This window comes from Macaca nemestrina, chromosome 17 (assembly GCF_043159975.1).
Source record: "Macaca nemestrina isolate mMacNem1 chromosome 17, mMacNem.hap1, whole genome shotgun sequence".
Classification (NCBI taxonomy): domain Eukaryota; kingdom Metazoa; phylum Chordata; class Mammalia; order Primates; family Cercopithecidae; genus Macaca; species Macaca nemestrina.
In genome coordinates, this window is record NC_092141.1 from 10,101,567 (window position 1) to 10,126,930 (window position 25,364).

Here is a 25,364-nt window from a genome sequence, read left to right on the forward strand (position 1 = left end):
AGAGGTGGACACAGCATGCTGGCTGACCCCACCTGGCTCCATGGTCAGAGTCTGAGCCTGGTGAGAGAAGAGAAGCTCCAGACAAAAGCTAGAAGAGCTGTTTCCAGGAGGCAATGACAAAAGCTGTTTCTGTGACACATGCTACTTCCCATTGGGCTGTTCTGATAGATGCTAACCTAGAAGGTTCCTCAGCAGATCAGCACACAGCTTGGGCACATTAGGAGCACTGTGGCCTCACCTGTGATTAAGAACATGGTACTTGGGGGCAGCAATGGCACCTGGCACTAAGGGACGTATTGGTGAATCTGTGCGGGACACCTCCTGGAGATGCTAAAAATGCCCTGGAGGCACTGCACAAGGGGCTGGGATCTTATGTGGGCAGGTGGCAACAGAAACTGGGGCAGTTTGGATTATTGTTCTTAATGAGACCCATTTCTGCCCTTGAATTTACATGTATTTGAGGAGTCAGGGATCTAGAGACAGGAAATGACTTCCCCAAGGTCTCTATAGTAGACATCTATTTTTAGAATCTGCCCTCCTTATAGTAACCCAATTTTCCTTTTGGAAAAACCACTCATCTCCTACTCTCAGTCCATGGAACTTGAGTTGTCCTGACTCTATCCTCAGTTCAAGGACGGGCATAAAAATCTGCTGGCCGGGCAGAGCAGCACATCCTTCTGGCATCAGATGTTGAGTCAGGCTGGGCATATAACTAACCAGAAACAGTGAGAAGCAATCCTAACACTTTGGCTGGGACTCAAGAAAAAGCATTTTCTCTTTTCTGCTGAAATTGGAACCATGAAGAAGGCAACCTGGATCTGCCGGTGACCATCCTGCCAGCATGAGAAGAACCTATCTGAGAATGGTGGTGGCAGCAGAAAGCAGAACCAGGAGAGGGAGAAATGAACCTGAGAGATCGTTGGAGCCCCTGGATTAAGCCAGACCTGAAGCTAGCCCTACTCCTAGAATTTCAGTTATAAGAGCCAATCAATTTCAATTTGTGCCAGGTCATCTACCTTTTGCATCTGGAAGAGTCTTGATGACATAGCTCATCACTATCTCCACCTCCTCTTCCCTTCAGCCAAGTTAAACTTCATGCTTTATTTCCCACAGAGTGTCACAGAGCTGTACAGAATCCCAGCCCAAGTGGTCCTTCTGCCCTAAGCTAAAAAACAGAGGTGCTAATTAGGTTTTCACTCTTTGGTTCTCCACTGGCCACTGGAAGCTCTAGGGCCCCCTTTATATCTCTCATTGAACCACAAACCAGCAAGGACCTGATTATGCAGTGTCTGTCCTTTTAGACTCAAGTGACAATGATAGCCTGACCTCAGAGAGAAGTGAGAAGCCCCAGCCTCATCCTCCAAGCAACCAGATTTATTCATGGAGTGTGGCGGACAGTATTGGAGTAAGACATTGAGCCCTTTGGTTATATTCCTGGAACACTCTGGACTGGACCCACAGGGTCCTTTATCTCCCACTGAACAAGCTCCTATATATAGCCCACTATGTCTACGTGGGAGAAGTGTCTTGGGCAGATGATTCTAATAATAATCCTCCTCCTCCTGGAACCTCTGGGCTCGTGCCTTGTAGCCTCCCTCCCCTTTCCAGCTCTGACACTGTGCTATCCTAGAGTTCTCTATCCTGCTGTGTCCAGGTCAAAACTATTGGAGAAACCTGGTGTAATCAAAAGGACTGCAGTTTAAGTACCAACTCCTACTCACACTTCCTGGCCTCAGTATCGTTATCCGTACTATGGAGACAACAACATCTCCATCAATGAAATAATGATGGCAGAGTCTAGCATGGCGCACGGCTCATAAGTTTATTCTCACGTTTGCTCTCCACACAGAGGAGTGCTCTCTGGTAGTGGTGATTGTGTCATTTCTGTGGCTAAAGTGGGGTCTGGAGGCATCACCACAACACCAGCAACTGGAGACTCCCCAGCCTCGAGAGGTTGCAGACAGGTCAGTCAAGAATCCAGGGCATCCATGCATTTTTCTGACCTCATCTTGGAACTTGAGGCTGGAGAATAAATGGACCTTCAAAGCAACAAACCCAGGGATCTTGGAGAACCCACTGATGGAGTTCCTGGGTATCCCAGGCCCTGGAGCTTTGAGGGAGGCAGTGGGGAGCTGGTGGGTAGCCCTGACCTGACCTCAGAACCTCAGCTGGCCGCCCCTGGGCAAGCTCCTTCCCGTCACTGGGACTCCTTTTTCTTGTCTTTAAAACAAGGGGCTTTAGGGCCATCTGCGGCTCTGCCTTCACCTCTTACTATATTGAAGCTGAACTCGTCATTGTTCCCTGAAACCTCAAAGGCTCCCTGAATTTCTCATCTCCATAGATGGCATTGCTATTCACCCACTGCCCCAGCTACAGACCTGGCTGCCATTACTGCCCTCCCTCCTCCCCACCGCTCAGCCAGCCAGGTGGATGCTACCTCCTAAATGTATCTTTATTGGGTCTGGTCCTCTCCATCCCATTGCCTTTCCCCTGGCCCAGGCCATCTGGGTGGCTGCAAAAGCTTATTCATCAGGCTCCCTGCCCCTAAGGAGCCCCCAATCGCTCCCCTCTGACTTATCTTAGCCTGCTGGGGACTTCTCTTACAAACATAAAACCCTCCTCCTTCCAACTCCACAGTGGCACTGCCGCCCCCATGGTGAGCCCCCAAGTGCTTACCACGGGCTGCAGGGAGGGCTTTGCATGGTCCAGTCCCCACCTACCTTTTAGGCTCAGCTCACACTTTGCTCTCCTTCCTCCTCCTACCCTCCAGCCACCCTGACCTTCTCCTGGAACTTGAGATGGTCGTTCGTGCCTCAGCGGCTCTGTGTCAGTCGCCTTCTGTTTGAGACTTCCCCACCCCGACCCCGTCCCCCACCTTGTGTGCAGTGGGTCTGAATGTAAATCTCCCTTCGTCAGGGATGTGGTCCCTGATCCCCCCTAACCAGTCAGCCCCTTCCACTGTGTCCTCCCCTGCTGCTCTGCACGTTTCCATGGTAACCTGGGCCACTGGTCACGGCCTCCTTCCAGCTCCATTGCCCCCTCTGGACCGTGAGCTCCACGAGAGCAGGACTGCGTCAGGCTCATTCGGCACCAGAGCAGCCCAGCCTAGGGCTGCCATGGCAACACAACCTTGTCTTTGAGGTGTGGCCGACAGAAATCCTATCCTTTCCAGGTGAAGGATGACCAGCAGCCATGTGCCCAGCTCAGCTTACATTTATTGGAAACTGCTTACCCAGCACTCCACAAAGGAGCTTACAGTGGGGTGACACTTAGGACTCCTATGGCCTAATCCTGGGATTAGCACAGGCCCATGGGCTGGTGGGCAGAGGGAGGGGTGGGACCGGGATGATGGGAGGGACGCTGAAGACCCAGGAAGAAGGAACCAGTGGGTCACTACAGATGCTTCAGTTTGGCAGGGAGCTGTGCTGTGGGCTTGTGTGCAGGCCTTTCTCTTGGCCCTGGGGTGGATGTGTGCGTGTGTGTGTGCGTGCACACGCGCTCACGGGTGTCGTGTGAGTGGTGGGTGGAGGGAGGACAACTGAACAGTTGGCATTAGGCATTCTTTATCTTTTCCTTCACTTTTTGAGGCTCAAACTGGATCAGTCGCAGAATTTCCTTATTGGCCAGGGTCCCCTCGATGAATTCTTTCTCCGTAAGTTTATCTGTGCATTGGGAAAAAATATATACATACATAAAACAGCCAGGATTGATAGCCAAGCAAGCTGCGATGAGGCTGACATCCAGCCAGTATCCCCATTGTGAATGTATCTATTATGAAAATATTGAATATTCAGTGGCCCTGAGTATTCAATATTCTCCCACCCTAATCCAGATACCCACCTCCTTTCCCATGACCCCTTGGAGCTTCCTGGGGACCAGCAAAAGGAGGTGAATGACTGGTACTGGAGGGGGGCCCCGAGATGCCAATCTTGTGCTATGTGCCTCTTCCGATCGGCCGGTGCCCCTGCCTTGCTGGCTATTAAATACTTCAATAATGAATAACTATTAATTGTTATTCTATTTTCTATATTAGCTCAAGTTTCTAAGATCAAGTTCAGGAGGAGCTTCTGGGGGTCTGAGCATAGCAAAACAATCTGGGTGTCAGGCCCAGAGTCTCAGCTGAGAAGCAGGGAACAACGTCCCCACAGACATAGGAGTGAGGGGCCCAATGACATCATGCCAGGGGGAGTGTGGCTTGCAGAGAGGTCCCTTTGGCACCTGTAGCACACAGGCAGCCCCATGTTTCCTGGCTGACAACTCCGCCACGACCCCTTCCTATGCATCCATCCCTGCATCCCCCAGTCTCATCTGCCTCCTTATTTGGGATCAGGACTGAGATAGCCTTGTTGCAGCCACACCCGGTTTTCTGGTGTTTTTATCAGGTGGTTTACTATATTCAGATCAGTCCAGTTAAATGCATGGTCCTGAGCCTAGATGCTACTGTGCTTGGAGCCAAGGTCCCTGCAGGGAGCGGAGGTGGGGTGTACAATAGAAGAGCGTGAGATGAAGTCCCTCCCTGGGAAACTGTTGATCTGGCGGGGAAGGCAGTCACACACAGAAATACCTCTTGCGTGAGACAGATACTCCTTTCTGTTGTATGTTCATAGTGCCTAGCACAGTGTCCTTGCTCAACAAAGCTTTGCTGAACTGGATGTGATTTCTGACTTATGCTCTGGGCGTTTTTGGATACCCTTAATCCCTTCTGGGTTAGGATCCAGGATGGCTTCCTGCACAAGTCTTGGGTTTTAACATCCCAGCCACCCCACAGAGAGCTCGAAACTCCCACCATCAAAGCCTGACTCTGCCGTGAGGCATTGTCTCCAGATGGGCCATGTGGAAACACGTAGAGCATGTCATGAACAGGAGTAACACGTCAGCCTCTGACATCATGCCCTCCTGGGGTGTTCACTGGGGCGGTTTCCAGTGAACACCCCAGGAGCAGAACACAGGGCTCGACACATGAACAGACCCAGAGGGAGGTCAGGAAGCCAATTAAGGAGCCAGTGGGCGAAGTGCCGAAAGAAGCCATCTTGGCAGCCAATGTCTGTGCAAGGAGGAGAAAGTGCTCAAAGGAGAGGTGCCAATCAGGGCTGATGACGGAAAGGTGGGTAAAGTACCAAGGCCTGAATTTAAGGAGGCACTCACTTTCAGGTCCTGTGAGTGCACTGTTGATCCCTGAGAATAAGCACCTCCTTAAATTCTGTGTCCTACGTCCCTCCTACCCCAATGACCTTCGTGCTTCTCTTATTTCATCATTTGTTGGCAGATTAGGAGGGGCAGGATCATTTCTCTCTTCCCTTATTTAGCATCCTGCTCAGGTTTTTCTTCTTGACCCTGGTAGGAGACTGCCCCCAGAGGTCACCAAAGGGGTTAACACAGGACCCTTGGATGTGTTTGGGCCACGCTGTGTTTTATCAATTGAGACACACTGCATTTTTAAAATCTCCGTGGCTGGCTTCTCTTAAAAAAAAAAATCAGATGATGTCTCAACCACGGGTTCCATATTCCCACATGGAATATGCTGGAAGCCATCAGACCCGAGGTGCACCCTGTGCTGTTTGCCAATCCGCACTGCTTATAGATTACTGTCCACATGACTTGTTTTCATCATTCCTGCCCCTCCAGCCACATGTGTTTGCAGCCCCAGCCTAATACCAGCTCCTTTACCGCATCCTTCTTGTGTTGGCCATGAGCATCACAGACACACAGCCCCAGCAGCCGAGGGCTGGAGTCCATCACTGCCTACAATGCAAGATCACGCTTCCTGAGGACTGCTTCCTGCCACTGACTGACAGGGCAGGAGCACCAAGACTGACAGGGGCACCGAGGACACCCCATCGACTCTGTCAACACTTCCTCAGAATGCACTGTCTCAGGCATTACTTACCTAACCTTCCTTTCTTTCCTAACCTTCCTTCCTTCCCCTCTCTCCCTGCCAGGGGTCAGATCTTCTTGGCTGTCTGATGGCTTTCCCAGCCTTCTCTCGATCCCTGCCTGTTTTCCTTCATCAGCCTTTCCTCCCATAAGTCTCTTGCAATCTCATTTAAATCTAATCCTATCTTGGTGGTGGTTCTCAGAGGACCCAAACCAACTTCCCAAAGTAAAACCATAGCAATTTAGATCCCACTGACCTGGGACTTGAAATTAATTCAAAGGTAGGGTGAGCTGAAGTTTGCTCTTGTTCTAATTGTACAGAAAACAGTTTTGGCTCCCGCTCACCCTTAAGGCCATTCCCCTGTCGAACCCTTCAGACAGCTCTAAAAATATACAGTGGAATGAGGTGTCCCCGTCCTGCCTGGACACTGTGACTCAGAAGAATAAATCTTGTTGGGGTTTCCAGGGAATAGCCCATGGTTGAAAAATCAAAAGCAATGAAGGAAAAGGAATTCACCATCATCACTCTTTCCAAAGTACTTCCAGATCTTCTCAGCTCGCTTTTCCGGCGTGTTCTCATCCTCTGGAAGGAGCTTCACGTCCTCGGGAGTGATCATTTTGAAAATAGCCTGTACCAAACAGAAAGAAAGAACTCGTTAGGAGGAACTTTAAGCGGTTGGCAACCCCGGAAAATCCACATCTTACACTGTACACAAAAATCTACTCAAAATGGATTAAAGACTTAAACATAAGACCTCAGACTGTCAAACTGCTGGAGGAAAATAGAGGAAAAGCTTCTTGATGCTGGTCTTGATAATTTTTTGGGTATGACACCAAAAGCGCAGGCAACATAAACCAAAATGAACAAGCGGGATGACATCACACTAAAGAGCTTCTCCACGTCAGAGAACACAATGAACAAAATCAAATGGTAACTTATGGAATGGGGGAAAACATCTGCAAACCAGGTATCTTATAAGGGGTTAATATCAAAAATACATAAGGGGCCAGGTGCGGTGGCTCATGTCTGTCATCCCAGCGCTTTGGAAGGACGAGGCAGGAGGATCACTTGAGGGCAGGAATTTGAGACCAGCCTGGGCAACAAAGTGAGACTCCATCTCTATAAGAGAAAATTAATTAGCAGAGGTGGTAGGCATGCCTACAGTCCCAGCTACACGGGAGGATGAGGATTGCTTGAGCCCAGGAGTTCTAGGCTGCAGTGAGCCGTTTTTGCACCTTTGAACTCTAGCCTAGGTGACAGAGCAAGACCCTGTCTCTCTCTATATATAATATACACATTGTATATAATATATAAGGAACTCCTACAACTCAATAGCAAAAGAACAAATAACACAATTGAAAAATGGGCAAAGGAGGCTGGGCACGGTGGCTCACGCCTGTAAATCCCAGCACTTTGGGAGGCTGAGGCGGGTGGATCACCTGAGGTAAGGAGTTCAAGACCAGCCTGGCCAACATGGTGAAACCCCATCTTTATTAAAGACACAAAATTAGCTGGGTGTGGTGGTGCATGCCTGTAGTCCCAGCTACTCGGGAGGCTGAGGCAGGAGAATTGCTTGAACCTGGGAGGCGGAGGTTGCAGTGAGCCAAGATCACGCCATTGCACTCCAGCCTGGGTGACAAGAGCAAAACTCTATCTAAAAAAAAAAAAAAAAAAGAAAGAAAGAAAGAAAATGGGCAAAGGACCCAAACAGACATTTCTCCAAAGAAGACGTACAAGTGGCCAGCAAGTATCAAGAGACCCATCACTGATCACCAGGGAAACATAAATCAATACCACAATGAGATATCACCTCACACCTGTTAGAATGGCTGTAATAAAAAAAGACAAGAAATAACAGGCGTTGGCAAGGGTGTGGTGACAAGGGAACCCTGGTCCACTGTTGCTGGGAATGTAAAATGGTACAAATATTATGGAAGACACATCAGGGACTTTGGGTCACCTCCATCACGATGTCCCTCTCTCAGTGCCCGACCAGCCCGTGGGAGCAGATAGCAGTTATAATACAGATGTACAGGCCCCCACCTGATCTACTGAATCAAAATTCCTGGGCGTAGGACCTGGGCATCTGTATTTTTGAGGCCCTCATAAGGGACAGGGAATTCAGGGAAGAGACAAAGAAGCCTTTCGCTTCTTATTTTGTACCTTTCTGTACTGTGATTTTCTAACTATGTAAACATATTGACTTCACTTATTTAAAAAAATGAAAATAAGAAAGAAAAAGCTTCCTGATGCAAATATGACGGCAGTCCTGAGGTTGGAGTTTGGGAATCACTACCTCAGACCCTACTGCCTACAGGTTTTAGAAGAGTAAACCTCTTCCTCTGGATTCATACTGTACCTCAGTTGCTCAGTAAGACTGACTTATGGCAATAACGGCTAACATTTGTTGAGTACTTAATAGGTGTCACTCTCTTTTCTTCTTTTTTTTTTCTTTTTTTCTTTTTCCAGACGGGGTCTTGCTCTGTCACCCAGGCTAGAGTGCAGTGGTGCAATCATGGCTCACTGCAGCCTCGACATGCTGGGCTCAAGCAATCCTCCCACTTCGGCCTCCTGAGTAGCTGGGACTATGGTGCGCACCACCATGCTCAGCAAGTTCCTTTGAATTTTTTGTAGAGACAGGGTCTCACTATGTTGCCCAGACTGGTCTCAAACTCCTGAGCTCAAGCAATCCTTTCACCTTGGCCCCACAAAGTGCTGGGATTACTGCCTGGCCTAGGTGTCACTTTTCTAAACATTTTTTACACCTAGTCTTCACAATAACCGTATGAAGAAGGTATGATTGACCCCATTTTATGGATGAAAAAACTGAGACAACTAACTTGCTGGAAGTCACCCAGCTAGAAGAAGAGTGGAGATTTGAATCCAGGCATTTTGATTCTAGAATTGGTATCCTTGTGTTACGCTATAGCCCACTCACCTCCTTATCACTGGAAGGTCTTGGAGAGCGTTGGGCAAGGCTGGGGGGGAGGGAGAGGCATCAGCAAGAACTTTTCAAAGGTCTTCCCATGGTACAGCAAGACCCTCATTTAACCTTCTGCTCAAGGACGGATTCAGCGAAAGGCTTAGCTTTGGGCTCAAGGATCCCATCCTTCTCACCTCCCTCCCCTCTAATAAAGCAGTTGGTTATGCAATGTAGGGAAAGCATGAAGTGCCCCCAGACCTGTGAGATCAGGGAAAGGGACAAGGGGGCTCCATGCACCCTTCCAGCTCCAAGTTTCTAGGATTCCACTGGCTCAGGAACACCAGCGCCAGCTGGGTCCTGAAGGGACACCCAAGGTTGTAGGTCCTTGGATGCTGAGGGCAGGCAGGTATGTTGGGTGGCAGTTGGGAGGTTACTGGCTCTGGCCAGAGCCTTCTGCCTCCCTGGAGACACTTGTGAGCAGGGCAGGCAGGGGCAATAATGGCTGTGAAATTATCCTGGAGGGAAGGTCGATAGCTTTGAGAAGTTCCCCTTCAGCCTCCTAGTGCTGGAAAAAGGAGCAAGGAGACCAAAGCCAGCAGCCCAGGGCAGCGGCCTCACTGGCAGCACTCAGAGCTCTGAGCTGGACGCAAGTGTAGGTGGTTCCTACACTCCTATCCATCTGTGCAGGGCCTTGGGTACCATGTACAGGTGTGCCAGCCAGAAGCTGGGAGTGACTGCCTGCCCACCCCACTTCCAACACAGAGGGACGGACCTTCAGGGCCTCGGGAGAGGCTGCAAAAATAATCAAATCCTCACCCTGGGCCCAGGAAGGTAAAATGGTTTTCCCACAGCAACACCGCTAGTTGGAGTCAGAGCTGGGACTAGAACGCTTCACTTGTGACTCCCCCAGTCAGTGCTCTGCCCATGAACTTGTAATCTGGTGAACCGTAGAGCCTTCTGCCACCTTGTACAGCCCCAGCCATTGATGGCCTCTCCTTTCCTCCCTTTCCTTTCTTCTTTCTTCCTTTCTCTCCTCCTTTCCTGCCCCTTGCTTCCCCCTCCTTCCTTCCTGACTTCCACCTTCTCTCTCTCCCTCCCTCATTTCCCCCTCCTCCCTTTCCTCCTACTTTTCTTCAAGGAGTATCCATTTGTAGGCTTCTGCTGGGCCCCACATTGTTTATGTGGCTCTGAAGACTTAGTCCCTGTCCCAGGCCAGAGACCCCACAGCCAATTCGAGGGAGCTTTCTCTGCAGGCTGTGCCAAGATAACAATGAGAGAGACACACGCCTGCCGGGAGGCCTGAGCTGAGCACTGAGGATAAGCCCATGGACCACAAGCTGCACGCTTTGCTGTTTTATTTATGGTTTCTGCTAATAAGGGTGGAAAATTTTTGTGCATTTGTAATCATGCAAATGAAGGCATGATTACAAATGCATAACATCTGAACAACAGTCTCTACTAACAGGAATGGAATTAGAATAATAAAGCAAGTGGCAGGGGCAGGGGGATTGAAAAAGAATAAGTAAAAAAAAAAAAAATCAAATGAAGGAAATTAGAACTGGTATAATAGGAGAGAAATGGAAACAACCTAATGTCCAAAAACATAGGAATGTTCAATAATTTCCACATTTCCATAAGCCAGAATTCCAAGCAGCTATTAAAAACGTTCTGGAAGAGATTGGGTGCAGAAGTTCACTCCTGTAATCCCAGCACTTTGGGAGGCCGAGGTGGGCAGATCACCTGAGGTCAGGAGTTTGAGACCAGCCTGGCCAGCATGGCGAAACCCTGTCTCTACTAAAATACGAAAATTAGCCGGGCGTGGTGGCGGGTGCCTGTAATCCCAGCTACTTGCGAGGGTGAGGCAGGAGAACTGCTCAAACCTGGGAGGTAGAAGTGGCAGTGAGCTGAGATCACGCCACTGCACTCCAGCCTGGGCGACAAGAGTGAAACTGTCTGAACAACAACAAAAAACTGTTTTGGAAGAATATGTAATGATATGGAAAGCACTCATGATAAAAGAGTAACTGAAAAATGTATGATAAAAATCGTATGCGAGTATGTCATAGCTTTAACATTGTTTAAAAATTATATACGTAAAACACTGAAAAGGTATATACCGATATACTAAGAAAAGTTTTCCTTGGATGAGGCAATTTTTAATCTCTTTTGCCTAGGCTTCTAAATTTCATGAGTTACTTATACATTAGATAAAACATTTTCAAGACACCTAGAGGTTGGTGGAAAAGTAATTGTGGTTTTTGCCATTACTTTCACAACAAAGGATCTGACACGAGGACAGTATGGACGGGGGAGAAGGTGTGTTGGGAACCATGTGGAAGCGTGTACGCCTCACAGGGAACCTGTCAGGAGCTGGGGAGCCACGCCGTGCATGGCAAGTGCAGGCTCAAGGGTGGTACAGGCGATCTGCCCCAAGCTGGGGAGAACATGAGAACTAGAACTCAGAGTTCATGTCCCCAACTTTGACCTCTTTCTACTTTATATTTGAAGCATAGTGTGTTTAGAATGAATAGCGATTCAAGTTGAATGTGTACTGCCGAAAATTTCAAAGGGTATTTTAATAAAGGAAGGAAGAAACAAAGGATGGAGAGAAAGAAAAAAATGTAAATATAGTCATGTGTCGCTCAGAGACAGGAATACATTCCAAGAAACACATCTTTAGGCAATTTCCATGTGGGAACGTCATAGACAGTCCTCGCACAAACCCAGATGGTACAGCCTACTACATTCCTGGGCTCCATGGTCCAGCCTTTTGCTCCTATGCTACAAACTTGTGCAGCATGTGACTGTCCTGAGTGCCGCAGGCAGTTGTCACACGATGGTAAGTATCTGCACATCTAAACATAGCTAAACATGTGGTAAAAATACAGTATAAAGATAAAAAATGGGCCAGGCACTGTGGCTCATGCCTGTAAATCCCAGCACTTTGGGAGGCTGAGGTGGGTGGATTGCCTGAGGTCAGGAGCTCGAGACCAGCCTGACCAACATGGTGAAACCCCATCTCTACTAAAAATACAAAAATTAGCCGGGCGTGGTGGTGTGCGCCTGTAATCCCAGCTACTTGGGAGGCTGAGGCAGGAGAATTGCTTGAACCCGGGAGGCAGAGGTTGCAGTGAGCCAAGATTGCGCCATTGCACTCCAGCTCTGGGTCACGGAGTGAGACTATCTCAAACAACAACAACAACAACAAAACACAAAGATACAAAATGGTAGAGCTGTCTAGGGCACTTACCATGAGTGGAGCTTGCAGGATTGGGAGTTGCTCTGGGTGAGTCAGTGAGCGAGTAGCGAGTGAATGTGAAGAACTAGGACATTACCGCACACTACTGCACACTTCATAGATACACTTAGACTACACTAAATGCATTTAAAAAATAAAGTAACTGTGCTATGACATCACTAGGCAATAGGAATTTTTCAGCTCCATTACAAGCTTATGGGACCACAGTGGTATATATGGTCCATACATGACCCAAACATCGTGAAGCAAAGCATAACATGGATGTATTAAGAAACATTCAGATTCTGCTTCAGGAAGACAACGAAGCTGTGGGTAAGTGCCCACCTGTCTATCAATATCAGCCTCTTGGAGCACCAGGCTCTCAGAGCCAGTGGCCTGAATCCCCCGCTCCACCCACAGCTCCACTCACTCTGCAGCAAGGGGCCCCCAGCCCCAAGTGACCCCGGCGCCGCCCAGCCAGAAGGGGAGAGGGGAGACTGACCATGACGATCTCCAGCACTTCATTCTTGCTGATGGTCCCGTTACCGTCCACGTCGTAGAGGGAGAAGGCCCACTCCAGCTTCTGGTTGGTCTTGCCCGCGGTGGTCATGTGCAGGGCGATGACGTACTCCTTGAAGTCCAGGGTGCCGTCGAGGTTGGAATCGAAACTGCGGAACACATGCTGGGCGTAGGCCTTGGGGTCGGTGTCGGGGAAGAACTTGGCGTAGATGCTCTGGAACTGCTGCTGGGTGATGCGGCCGCTGGGGCAGTCCTTCAGGAAGGACTGGTACCAGGAGGACAGCTCCTCCTCTGAGAACTTGGTGTTCAGCTGCAGCTCCTCCAGGATCTCCTTGGACAGGGCCCCACTTTTGCTGTTCCCCATGGGTGAGGAAGAGTGGGCAGCGGCTGCGGAGTCGCTGGGTGGGTGGGACGTGCGTGGTCCCCTGGCCGCAGGCTGGCGCTCAGGGCTGGTGTGAGCTGAAGATGGAGAGACTGGTGGCTTAGGAGGATTTGCGACCGGTTCTTCGCAATCCTTGAAGGGAGGAGGGGCCCAGGAGCTTTGTAGAGGTGGGGGGGGGGATGCTCCCAGAACCCTACGGAGATTAAAATAAAGAGCCCAGGGCAGGCAGGCAATTCATCTCGGCCTCCTGGGAGGAGACTAGAACAAGACAGGAAGTTGGAACCTTCAGAGCTGGGGCCTCCTGCACCCCCAGCCCCAGCCCTCTAACGGCAGCCACGTTCCCTATTTCTCTTCCTCACTAACTCTGAGCATCTCAGGGCAGGGCTGGCATCTCACATCAAGCCCTAGAATGCAGTGGTTAGGAGCACAGGCTCTGGGGCCAGCATGGGTTCAAGTCCCAGCTTGGCTACTTAACTAGCTGTGTGGCCCCAGGCGTGTTTCTTCACCTCTTTCCACCTGGGACACTCTTCTAACCCTTCACTGCAGTCACGTCTCCGCTTAAATGTCACCTGCTCAGCCAGGCCTATACTGACCCTCTATCTATAATAGCACACCCCCCACCGTCTTCGGCACGCCCCATGTCCCCTCACTGGAATGAAAGCTCTAGGAAGGACAGGATTTTGTCTGTGTTGTTCCCAGATGCATTTCCATTTCCAGAACCTGATAGGCTTGGGCCCCCATTAAGCCTTTCTTGAATAAATGGGCATCATAGCATCTACCACACTGTCATTGTGAGGCTGATGTGAGTCAATATGGGCGACACACTTAGAACCTGGCACACGGCTGGCTAATGCTAAACACTCATTTTGTTATTGCCCATCAGTCACAGGGAGTGAAGGTGAACTACCTGCAGGGACCAACAGGGGGCAGCCAGGCCTGTGTCACCTCGGGAAGGGGCTGCCAGCAAACGTGGTCACATGGGAACGTGAGTTTTTTTTTTTTTTTTTTAAATTAGTCAAGAGAAATCCAGAAATCAGAATTTTCGATGCAATTTCCACACTTTTCAACTTTGGCAATTAATTTGCAATTTAAAAAACATGGCTGGGCGCGATGGCTCACGCCCGTATTCCCAGCACTTTGGGAGACCGAGCGGGGTGGATCAGTAGGTCAGGAGTTTGAGACCAGCCTGGCCAACATGGTGAAACCCTGTCTCTACTAAAAATACAAAAAATTAGTGGGGCGTGGTGGCGGGTGCCTGTGATCCCGGCTACTTGGGAGGCTGAGGCAGGAAAATTGCTTGAACCTGGGAGGCAGAGGTTGCAGTGAGCCGAGATCGCACTCTTGCACTCCAGCCTGGGCGACAGTGCAAGACTCCGCCTCAAAAAAACAAAAGAACACCACAACAACAGAAACAAAAACAAAATCATAAAACATGATGTGGCCCAAACAAAATCTATCTGCGGCTCCATGGCAGGCTGCAGGGTGTCCATCTGCAGCGGACTTGGAGTAAGCAGGCAAGAAAACGTGTTTGCTGAGTGAATGGGTAAATAACTGAGTGATCAGAGACCGGGAGCTGTGCCAAGGCGGGCTTCGCGTCCCTGCAGCGCAGCGGGGAGTATCAAGCATGAGGAAGCACCCTAGTGAGGACGCTGCACACCTGGATACTTGTCACCCAGAGGGAAGGGAGGGTGGGCATGCACTTTCCTTAGCGGCGCGCAGTGCTCGAGGGGACACACTCAGAACCCCAGCCTTGCCACCGTGGATAGAGAGTTCTTTTTTTGCCCTGGGGTACGAAGTATGAAGAATAAACCCCACAGTCTCTAGGCAGGTAAAGTGGTTTTTGTTTTTTTTAGACAGTCTCTCTCTGTTGCCCAGGCTGGAGTACAGTTGCGCAATCTTGGCTTACTGCAACCTCCGCCTCTTGGTTTCAAGCAATTCTCCTGTCTCAGTCCCCTGAGAATCTGGGACTACAGGTGTCTGTCACTAGGCCCAGCTAATTTTTTTTTTTTTTTTTGTATTTTTAGTAGGATTGAGGTTTCACCATATTGGTCAGGCTGGTCTCGCAAACTCCTGACCTCAGGTGATCCGCCTGCCTTGCATCTCAAAGTGTAAAGTAGGGATTTTAGCCTACTTACTAACAGGCTAGTGGCAGCGCAAGGTAGGTCCCTGCTGCTGGGAGAAAGCCACCTGCCAGGCCCACCTGATATCACTCTGGAAGGAGCGAGAGGTTCGGGCACCGAGGGCAGACTCATCTCTTCCAGCCACTCTGCACACGACAGTTTCGGAGACATCTCAGGAAACCTGCATGCTGGGGTGTGTGTGTGAACTTTAAATTTTTTTCCATCACTTTGTGAGGTTTTTGGTTTTTTGCTTTTTGTTTTGTTTTGTTTTTTGAGACAGAGCCTCGTTCTGTTGCCCAGGCTGGAGTGCAGCGGCACAATCTCGGCTCACTGCAACCTCCACCTCGCAGGTTCAAGCAATTCTCCTGCCTCAGTCTCCTGAGTAGCTGGGATTACAGGCACTCACCACCATGCCCGGCTAATTTTTGTATTTTTAGCAGAGATGGGATTTCACCATGTTGGTCAGGCTGGTCTTGATCTCCTGACCTCATGATCTGCCTGCCTCGGCCTCCCAAAGTGCTGGGATTACAGGCGTGAGCCACTGCGCCCAGTGATAATATTACTTCTGAATAGGAGTATCTAGGCTTTCACCATCCTGTAGTGTGCATTTATTCTCAAGAGCAGTTAGAAACAGGAGTCACCAGCCTTCAAACAAATGAACGAACCAAGCAAGCCCAAGCCACACCTTGGAATCACATTCTCATCCAGAGCTTTCTTGCAGCCCTGAGGCAACCCTGGGGATGGAGGGAGAGTGAGGTCAGAAGCCTTGGCCCCTTGCTCTGAGCCACTAGTAGGAGGCGACTAGAAGTGCCTCCTGGATCACACCCCTGTCCACATCAAGCCTGCAGCAGATGAGGCGAGGCCAGTGTTACAGGTGAGACGTGGGGCCTCCCAAACGCACATCGCCAGCCTGGGGTCACATGGTTGCTAAATGGCAATGCCAGGAGGAAGGAAAGTCCAGATCTGCCAGGCTCTTCGTTTAGGCTTCCTTTGTCTACATTACAGGAGGCCTGAGCCTAGAGGACAAGTAGGTGAGGATGTGGGGTTGCCATGGCAATGAAAGAGGCCCTGGGCGAGGCAGAAGGCAGCCAGAGCCCTCCAGTCTTTGCTGTCCTCTCCAGGCACAAGGAGGAAGGAGCTGGACCCAGGTCGGAAGCAGCCTGGTACAGTCCACATTCTCCAGGTTGCTGTGCCCAGGAGGGGCCTCAGGGGATCGCAAGCAGCTGTGTTGATGCTCAGAGCAAGGGGTCATGACCTGGAGGTTTGTTTGAAAACCTGCATAAACATCTTCTATCAGAGGGAGAGCTTATGCTCCTTAGCCAAACAAGCTGTTGGACATGATGTATTGTGAGACGATTTGTTAAGTCTGATCTGGGGCCATAAGCTCTCCCAAACCCCAAAGTCTTCTCTAGAGAAGGCTTCATCTCCAGGCAGAGGATCCCAGTTTGCATCTCGCTCTCTTCGCTGCACTGAAAGATGCTTCCCAGAAGCCGGCCCTGTCCCCTCAAGCAGGAGCTCTATCTCGGCTGTTAGCTGGGACCCAGACCCCACCCTTTCCCCATTGCTCGACCTTGCCTTTTATGAGCTGAAGGCCAAAATGACCCTCCTGCCCTCTGGCCTGGAGCCAGCACCTGCAGAGAAGTCTGCCTTGAGAGGGAAAAGGGGGTATGGAGAAGGTGGCGGGGGAGACAGAGAATGGGGAAGGACCCTCCTCCCACAGCTGTCCCCACTGCAGAAAATGACAATCCATCCTTTTGATGACTTGGATTGAGGTTCTTGGAGTCATTCTCAGTGTTTCTCTTTCAGTCACAACCCTCTCCAGTCTATCAAGAAATTATCTTGACTCCACCACCTTCAAGGTACAGCCAGAACCAGACCATTCTTCTTGCCTCCCTTGCACCTGCCTCGTGCAGGCAGCGTCACCTCTGCCTCCTAATAGCTCTTCCTGCTTCTGCTCTTGTCCCCTTACAGCCCTGCAGTGAGCCCCACAGCCACGAAATCAGGTCATGCACGATGGCTGCCCACTTCTCCCCGTCAAAGCCAAAAGCCTGCAACAGGCAGCACTGGCCCTCATCCCACCATTTCTTGCAGGTGCCCTTTGGTACCCCCAAGAAGGGACGAAAAGGGGCGGGTGCCCTTTGTCTCTCTGCTACGTCATCAGAGGTAAAATCATCACCAATCCCAAGAGCCTAGGGGGAACACCGAGACGGTCATTCGAAGAATATGGCAGCCCTCCACATTCCTCATCTGCTCTTCCCTCCTCACTCCCTCCACTCCAGCCAGGCTGGCCTCAGATACATGAGCATCTCTTCTGCTTGGAACATTCTCCTCCGGTGACCTTCTAGGGTCCCTCCCAGGTCTCCTTGTCTTTGATCAAATACCACCTTCTCAATGAGGCCACTCAAATGACCCTATTGAATACTGCAACATACCCACCCTCACCCTGTCCTGTTTTTCTTTTCCACAACACTTAACACCGTCCACACCCACATCACAGAACGTAGTAGGTCTATTATCTGCTAGAATGTAAGCTCCCTGAGAGCAGGGCTCTCCCTGATGTGTTCCCAGGACCTAGAGCAGTGTCTGGTATATACCAGATGCTCAGTAATTATTGAATGAATAAATGGATGGGCTGGACTTGGTGGCTCACGCCTATAATCCCAAGACTTTGGGAGGCCGAGGCGGACGGCTCACCTAAGGTCAGAAGTTCGAGGCCAGCCTGGCCAACATGGTGAAACCCTCTCTACAAAAAAATATAAAAATTAGCCGGTCAAGGTGGGGCATGCCTGTAGTCCCAGCTACTCAGGAGGCTGAGGCAGGAGAATCACTTGAACCTGGGAGGCAGAGGTTGCAGTGAGCTGAGATCTCGCCACTGCACTCCAGCCTGGGTAATAGAGCGAGACTCTGTCTCCAAAAAAAAAAAAAAAGAAAAGAAAAATAGGATGGATGGATGAGAAAAGAAACAGCCAGGAGCTCTAGAGACGGGAGGGAAGCAGAGGGCTGGAACCCACAGAGACAGGAAGTCACCAGGGGGAGGGGCCTGAGGCCAGAAGCATAGCGTTCATTTGGGCGCCAGTATCCAGATGCCCTTTGTCTCCCACTAAGTCATCGGAGGTGAAATCACCACCAATCTCAAGAGCCTGGGAGGAATGCCAAGACAGGTCACATGAAGAATGTGGCAGCCCCCCAGGAAAGAGGGTCGCCTAGGGGGACCCAGTGTCTCTGGACAGTTTATTTTACATGGGATGAATCTAAGCATCTCGAGGATACACACGGAGCCAAAGAAGAAAAAACGAGATGGGATTTAACTTCCTGAAAACTCTTTATAATAATGCAGGACAACTGTATATAGCAAACGCCTTCAAAATTTAAACTCTTTAAACATTTAATTCTTCAGCGTTAATACACACAAATGCGATAACGGGTTGGAGGGGGGGCGGGGGCAGGTGGGTTACAGCCTCCACTGGGATCGGGGTTTCAACAGTGTTACTTATAAATTATATTACATCGATTTTATTTACTGATCTAGGCAGCCAGAGGGTGGAAGGATATACAATGTGGAGGACACACATTCATACCGGGGTGAGAAGTGCTGGCGGGAGACACAGCTCTTTAACATGAAAAATGTATAAAGTATTTAGCAAAAGTTACAGAAAACAGATCAAACAAGCAAGTTTATTTTGTTAGAAAATTCCACTCTCATAGGGTTTGCCGATGTGCTCGTGTCTGTGAAGGGGTTGTCTCTGGTCATCTCCTTCGTAAGGGAAGGGAAGGAATGCTAAGTTGGGGCCCCTGTCACCAAGAATGGCTGGCGTCCCTTTGAGTGTCTGTCCCTGGGTCCACACAGCTGCCTGGAACCCATGACTCCTGACAGCCCGTCTAATGCAGGTGATGCTGGAAGGGAGGTATCCCCACTTGACAGATGAGTGCACGGAAGTCCCGACAGCGGATGTGACTTAACTTCAGGTTATAGGACAAAGGAGGCAGCAGAGCAGGGCCAGTCCTGTGCCCTCCCCCTGCATAGCAGGCTTTCCCTCTAGGTCTCCAAGTCACCCCACGCTGAGAGAGCACCCACATGCCCTGACCTCTTTACATTCCACTGCAATCTCACTAAAGTTTCCCTCAAACACCAAGGAACAGTCCCGAACACCACATGCCATCTCCAAAGGCCATCACCCCAAGCTCACGTCACCCCCGGAGACACCTCCCAGCAAAGCCTCCTGACAGCCATGTCCCAGCATTTAGAACGTGGGGAGAAGCGCACTGGTTTTTGCTGTCTGATTCTCGCTCTAACCTGCTGCAACGGGAATTGCTTCTTCACCTCCAGGAAAGCCTCAAAAGAAATACTCCTGAGAGGAAGACAAGAGTCCTCCCGAGCAAAATTCCACCCAGCAGAGTCCTGGCAGCCTCCTGGGCTCCCTACCTTGAGGCCCCGGCGGCTCAGGCTTCCTGGCCCTAATCTTCACCTGCTCTGGATCCAGAAATGTCTCTGGTTCGCATAGAGAGGTACCCAACTGGTCTCGGGGCTCACCTTTCACTGAGCAGGGAGAATGAAGAAGACATAGCTTAGAGGATTGTTTACCTCGGGGGTCACACTCAGCCCAGTCTGGCCTTAGCTGGATGTGGTCCTGTCCCTGCCACCACGTACCACCATCCAGTGGGCTGCAGGCACAGGCCAGGCTGTGTGACCACCAGCTGAGCAAGGCTCCAGCTGCGACCAAGACTCCATCTTCACACCTGTCCTGGTTCCTGGGGAGTGGACTCCAGAACATACTATCAAAGATTGGTGAAGGAGACCCAAACGGTCGTTACTTGCGCTTTCTTTGGGGGGGTCCTAGGAGAAACTACCTCAATCTTAACAGCTCATAAAACTCTTAATTTTAGCTATTGGAAAAGTGCCAAGGCAACTCTCTCTCACCAGGACTTGAGGCAATTCTATGCACGACTGTGCAGGTGAGAGCCAGAGATGGCATGAACACGTGTACAGGGTACATCATTGGAAACGAGAAGGGGGGGAGGTACATGCAGTTGCCGGTGACCTGAGACACTCATCTAGAACACATACCCTCAGCTTGCAGATGAAGCAACAGATCCAGGAAAGCATCGTGATGAGCCCCAGGGCCAGCCCCAGCCTTCTTGTCCATGCTGCTGCTGCTCGCCTTTCAAAGCCCCCAACGCCCCATACACGCCAAGGACCGTGTGACACTGAAGCCTGGGTCCCAGAAGGGAGCAGATCTACTGGCTGAGATGCAGGCTTTGGGTTGCAGCAGACGTGAGCAGCAATTGAGCACCCATCCATCCCTTCCCCTCCCATCCCATCCCTGGCTTCTTTCTGCACTACCAAAAACCTACCACGAGCCAAAAAGGCGAGTGTGAGCTCTAAGAACAGCTTGTGGGCACAGCTGGCATTTGGAGGAGGAGCCTGGGGAGCTGAAGGAAGCAGCAAGCTGGAAGTGGTCGTGCAAACAAGTTGAAGACCCTGGGCCAAGAACTTCCAGGGCAAACGGCTCAGTGTAAAAATAAAGAAGCAGAGTAGTGCATCCATGCAATGAAATACTTCCTGGCAACGAGAAGGAACAAACCACGCACACATCGTGGATGACTCAAAAGCATTAAGCTGAGGGAAAGATGCCAGACTCAAAAGGCTACATCAGTGTGACTCCATTTATATGACATTCTAGAAAAGGCAAAATTAGAGGATCAGATAATCAATCAGGGTTGCCAGGAAAAGAGGGCAGGAGGAGGGAATTTTTTGGAGTGATAAAAACAGGTTGATCTTGGTGATGGTCACAAGACAATAAATTTGCCAAAATTCACAGAACTGTATATTTCCAAAGGGTGAATTTTACTGGATGTCAATCATACCTCAATAAACCTGGGAAAAGGTGGTGGCGATGGGCCTTGTAGGGATGGAAGGATTATGGGGATAAGACGATATCCAGGCTATGTGGGTGGGCAGCCGATCTGTACCCCACTTAACATTAGAAGTGCTCTCTCCTACCTACACAAGGAGTACATCTCTAGCCTTCGGTTTAAACGCTCCTTGTCAGGACTACCTGCAGCTAGAAGTAAAATCACCTAAACAAGCCAAAGTCTCTCATGTCCTTCGAATTTTATGGCTCGTTTTTCCAAAAGGGACTTTGGCTCAGCCCAGATTTTTATGCATCCATCCACTCATCTAGTAATTGATTGGTTTTCACATAGGGTGAGGAAACAAAGCCCTGGTAGGTGACTTCATTGGTACACTGTTTTCGGTGTGCCTGGCTGTTTATCAATCCTGACCAGCGGAGCACTGCCTCCCACCGCAGAAATTCTCCTTGGCCGACAGGGCGCTGAGTGGAGCCAGAAAGGAGGCCCAGGATGGTCCCACTGACAGAATCTCAGGGCCACCGTCTCCACAGTCCAAGTGGCCTATGTGTTGCCACTGATGGAAAGCACTAGAAAGAATTGAGGGTAACAAGTGGCTCTTCCTGGAGGTTCTCATGGCAACCAACTTGGAACACCATTTAGCTTAAGGATTTTTTTTTTTTCTTTTTAAATCAGGCTTTCACAAACAGATCTTGTGCATCAGTCTCTTGGGTGAAGGCAGGTAGAAGGGGCTGACTTGTTCTCAGAAATGGAATGGAGGTTCTCAAGAATAGCCCAGACTCACCCACTTTGAATAAACCCAGCTAAGTCCTCACCTAAGCACCAAGACATAAGCAAAAGAAAACAACAACCCAGATAGCGTGCTTGCCACTCCAAAGTGCAGTCTTTTATTTTCTCAGTTGCATCCTAATCTTGATTTCAACCAGAAAGGGGCCCCTGTTCATACTCACAGGGGTCTGGACTGTCGACTCCAGCCCTGCTCTTAATTCACTGGCCATTTCACAGCCTCACTGGGTACCCTTGGGCTTCACTTTCCTATTTGCAAAGAGTTATTTATTTTTAATTTTTTTTGAGATGGAGTCTTGCTCTGTCGCCCAAGCTGGAGTGCAGTGGCATGATCTCGGCTCACTGCAACCTCCACCTACCAGGTTCAAGCAATTCCAATTCTCCTGCCTCAGCCTCCCGAGCAGTTGGGACTACAGGTACGCACCACCACACCTGGGCAATTTTTTGTATTTTTAGCAGAGATGGGATTTCACCGTGTTAGCCAGGATGGTCTCGATCTCCTGACTTCGTGATCCGTCCACCTTAGCCTCCCAAAGTGCTGGGATTACAGGCATGAGCCACCATGCCCAGCCCTTATTTGTAAATAGTTATTTAAAGCAAACAAAGAAATTTCTGAAATTAGAGTTGGATATGGGCCGTGAGGGTCTGGTGACCAGGTGATTAAAATCTTGTTGCTGTCTACCTTCCATCCAATAGGTAAATGCCTCACGACAGTAGTTTATATTTATAATAAAGAATCCCAGAGGGTTAAGTGTGGAGAGCGCACAATGCTCTTATTATACGCTTCCCCGTCAACATGGAGAATAGAGGAGAGTGGAGGAATGCCCATCTTACAACTACAGCGCCACTTCTCAGCACGCCTGGCTTGTCTTGAGCATTCACTGAACAAACGAATGTAGATTAATCAGCGCAACAGACTTACCTCTGAAAACTTGAATTCTGCAGAGTACCTATATATGAATGCCAAGGTTGCTGACCTGTAAGGCCCCTGAAAACGAGAGATCATGGGCTTCCCTGATGACAGGGCCATATGGTGTCCTCAGATTAGATCGTAGCCCAATGGCTTTAACTTGCTTGATGAATGAATAACAGAGGGAAGAAAGGAAGGAAGTACGTGAAGGGGGTAAAGAGAAGGAGGGGATGAGGGGGAAAGAGTGACCTCCAAAAATGGACTGGCCCAAACTGGGCCAACTTGAGCTACCCTGGAAGACGCAAGAGGGTTCACTCTATCCCAGGGATGAACAGAGGACTCTGGAATCCTCAGATGGAAATGGAAAAGTCAATGAGCCATATTGTACTCAAAATATCTTGTTAATAACAAGGCTATTGGCTTTGAATGTTTGGAAATCATCCACAAAGTAGTTTACTAAGCCACAAAGCAATTACCACTAGCACCCATTTTTCATAAAGAAACCAAGAAATAATATTCTAAAATCGGTAGCTGGTGTCATGACCCAACCCCAGATCTGGACTGAGTGGTTCTCCATCCCATGGACAGATCCTACCAGGAGGTCTTCATGTTGGTGAAGGCCTTTGCGTCGGCCTTTTTGGTTGCCATGCTTCAAGAACAAGAGAAAAGTAACAATGTTTGGTTTACTTTAGTATATTAGGCATTTTTCTAATGCGAACTATAAGAAAGCAATTCTCATTCAATGATAGAGGTGCCAAAAAATTAGAGATTAGTAAGTCATCGGTTTCTAGCACGTTAAGACTGAAAGACCAGTGAGCTGTGCTTCTTGAATTCTGCCCTCACTGCAGATGTGCAGGTCAAACCCAAAGTGGTCAATGGTAAAGAAAGAGAAAGATGGATTTCCAGGGTACGGGTTCCTGACTAGAATCTGCCCCTCGCTCACGCTTCTCCTGGCCCTTGGGGCTGAGTCTTTAGACTGACATGGTGGAGAATGTGTTTGCTGTGGTAGAGAAAGTAATGAGCTGGACCAAACAGCAGCACTGAAAGCTTCCCAAGTCACACTCAGACCAGACTTTTCCAGGGATTGGAAGACGGAGAGAGGGAAAGAAGGTGCCGTCACCAAGTGAGGGTTTGGTGCAGGGCTCTGGAACGTCCAGAAGGAGCTGGAAGCAAAGGTGGCGGGACACTGTCTGAAAGGCAACAACCCAGTGTGGCCACAAGAGAGTCTGCTATGCCTGTCCAGTGCCCACCAGTGACAGAAAACCATACAAGGGACAGCAGTCCCAGCCCTGCCATACACAAGAAGACAGAGCCATCTGGGCGATGACAAAGACTTGCCCTAACCCATCTCCCATGTAGGACTGACCCGGCCTCATCAAGAGCCTGTGGTGGGCAGCCTGGGAGAGTGGGGGCCAGGGCAGCCCAAAGGTGCAGAGGGCAAAGTGGTGGACAGGCCCCAGCTTGCTGGCCTCTGAGACGAGCTGGTTTGTTTCCATCCCTGAAGCCTTTGGATGAGCTGGATGAGGTCTTGGTAACTGAGAACTTTGGAAAGCTTCCTCTAATGAGACTGGGAAGGGGTGGCAGGGTGGGGGCAGGGGCCTCCCCGAGGAAGCAGCTGGGGGAAGGATGATTGGCATTTCCAGAGGAGACTTTACAGACGGCGCCTGATCTCATAGGACACATGAGGCAGCGCTCGATTTGGGGCTAATTTGCCGAATGAGGTAGTTCCATCCTGACCTCTCCAGGCATGGTGGGTCTGGGAAGACAGGAGCCAAGCCTTCCTCCTGAAACCCCTGGTGATGAACAGTGGCTGAGAAAGCCAGATGTGGACTCCCAGAATGCAATATGAAAAAAATAAAGGAGGGCTGCAAAGGATTCTGGGTGAGGCTGTGAACTGAATGGCACCTTCTACCCATGATGCTGATCCTTGACACCTGGCTTAGAGACAGAGACCTCCCTCCCCTGATCCTCCAAAGCCCTGGAGACAAGGGAACCAGCTGGAGGAAGAGCCTTGGGGCTTCCAGGGCACAAGCATGTGACGGTGACCCCTACAAAACTCGGCAGGGACCACAAAGTTCCAGCCTCCGTTTGTTTCAGAGCGGCAAGCACAGCACGGAAATCAGGGGGTCTTTAGCCTCAGAGACAAGGGCAGGGCTGTGGGTCTGTCTTCTGGGCCTGGGAATACAGGGGAGCCCCCAGCTAGGCCGTCCGAGTCACCCTTCTGGAATCACCAGCTGTCTGCCCTCTCCTCAGTGGCCCCAGGAGAAAGGGTGGGGGGCATCCACTCAGCATGGGCCCCACGGTGGGAGCCCAGTCCCCCTCCCCAGCAGGACCCCCCGAAACTGCACAGGCCCATCTAGATCTCCATGTCCACAGGGCGTATGCTGCCCGTCTTGTGCTCTCTGACCCACAGCTCTCTGTCTTTGGCCGGGTCCACTTTTCGAAGCAGTTGATCCACGGGCTCGACTGTCTGCAAGAGACAGAGAATACGCGACATCGTCAGAGACAGCAGGCAGGCCGGGGAGAGCTCCTCTGAGACATGCTGTCCTCACCTTAGTGTCTCTCAGAGCAGCCTCTCTAGAGGGCTCCAGGGCCCCAGGGGAGGCCCATCTGAGGGACAGCACACGAAGAGGGCTGTGAACGGGGAAGCCCAAAACGCATCCGGACCCTGCTTCTCACCCTGCAGACTCCAGGCCTGGATGAGAGGCTGGGAGGGCCTGCAAGGCTGTCTTTCTCCCTTTTA

General features: G+C 50.2%; 3 protein-coding genes across 7 annotated transcripts in view; 1 reads left to right on the forward strand and 2 right to left on the reverse strand.

The window, feature by feature from the left end:
• LOC105473577 (glucagon like peptide 2 receptor) overlaps positions 1-2,140 on the forward strand; it is a 76,504-nt gene extending 74,364 nt beyond the window's left edge. The window contains exon 15 of one of the 2 annotated variants that reach the window (XR_982327.3): positions 805-2,140. The gene's annotated coding sequence lies outside the window, so the exon portion shown is untranslated. The remainder of the gene's footprint in view (positions 1-804) is intronic. The other variant, XR_982328.3, reaches the window with a different exon arrangement.
• A 1,057-nt stretch (positions 2,141-3,197) lies between these two features.
• Positions 3,198-14,570, reverse strand: LOC105473578 (recoverin). Its single transcript, XM_011727407.3, has 3 exons — positions 12,539-14,570; positions 6,392-6,503; positions 3,198-3,662 (listed from the first exon to the last, which is right to left on the reverse strand). The coding sequence occupies exons 1-3, from the start codon at positions 12,917-12,919 to the stop codon at positions 3,553-3,555; spliced, it is 603 nt and encodes a 200-aa protein (XP_011725709.1). The 5' UTR covers positions 12,920-14,570; the 3' UTR covers positions 3,198-3,552.
• A 130-nt stretch (positions 14,571-14,700) lies between these two features.
• LOC105473574 (growth arrest specific 7) overlaps positions 14,701-25,364 on the reverse strand; it is a 291,097-nt gene continuing 280,433 nt past the window's right edge. For all 4 annotated transcript variants that reach the window (XM_011727397.2, XM_011727401.2, XM_011727399.2 and 1 more), the window contains exon 14: positions 14,701-25,091. In XM_011727397.2, coding sequence (XP_011725699.1) covers positions 24,978-25,091 — 114 coding nt within the window. In that variant the 3' untranslated portion in view covers positions 14,701-24,977. The remainder of the gene's footprint in view (positions 25,092-25,364) is intronic.

Coding starts and splice junctions, on each gene's coding strand:
- LOC105473578 (XM_011727407.3), bottom strand. CDS start 12,919: ATGGGGAACAGCAAAAGTGGGGCCCTGTCCAAGGAGATCCTGGAGGAG. Junction 6,504..12,538: donor AAGTGCTGGAGATCGTCATG/GTCAGTCTCCCC, acceptor TGTTTGGTACAG/GCTATTTTCAAAATGATCAC. Junction 3,663..6,391: donor CTTTGGAAAGAGTGATGATG/GTGAATTCCTTT, acceptor CCCAATGCACAG/ATAAACTTACGGAGAAAGAA.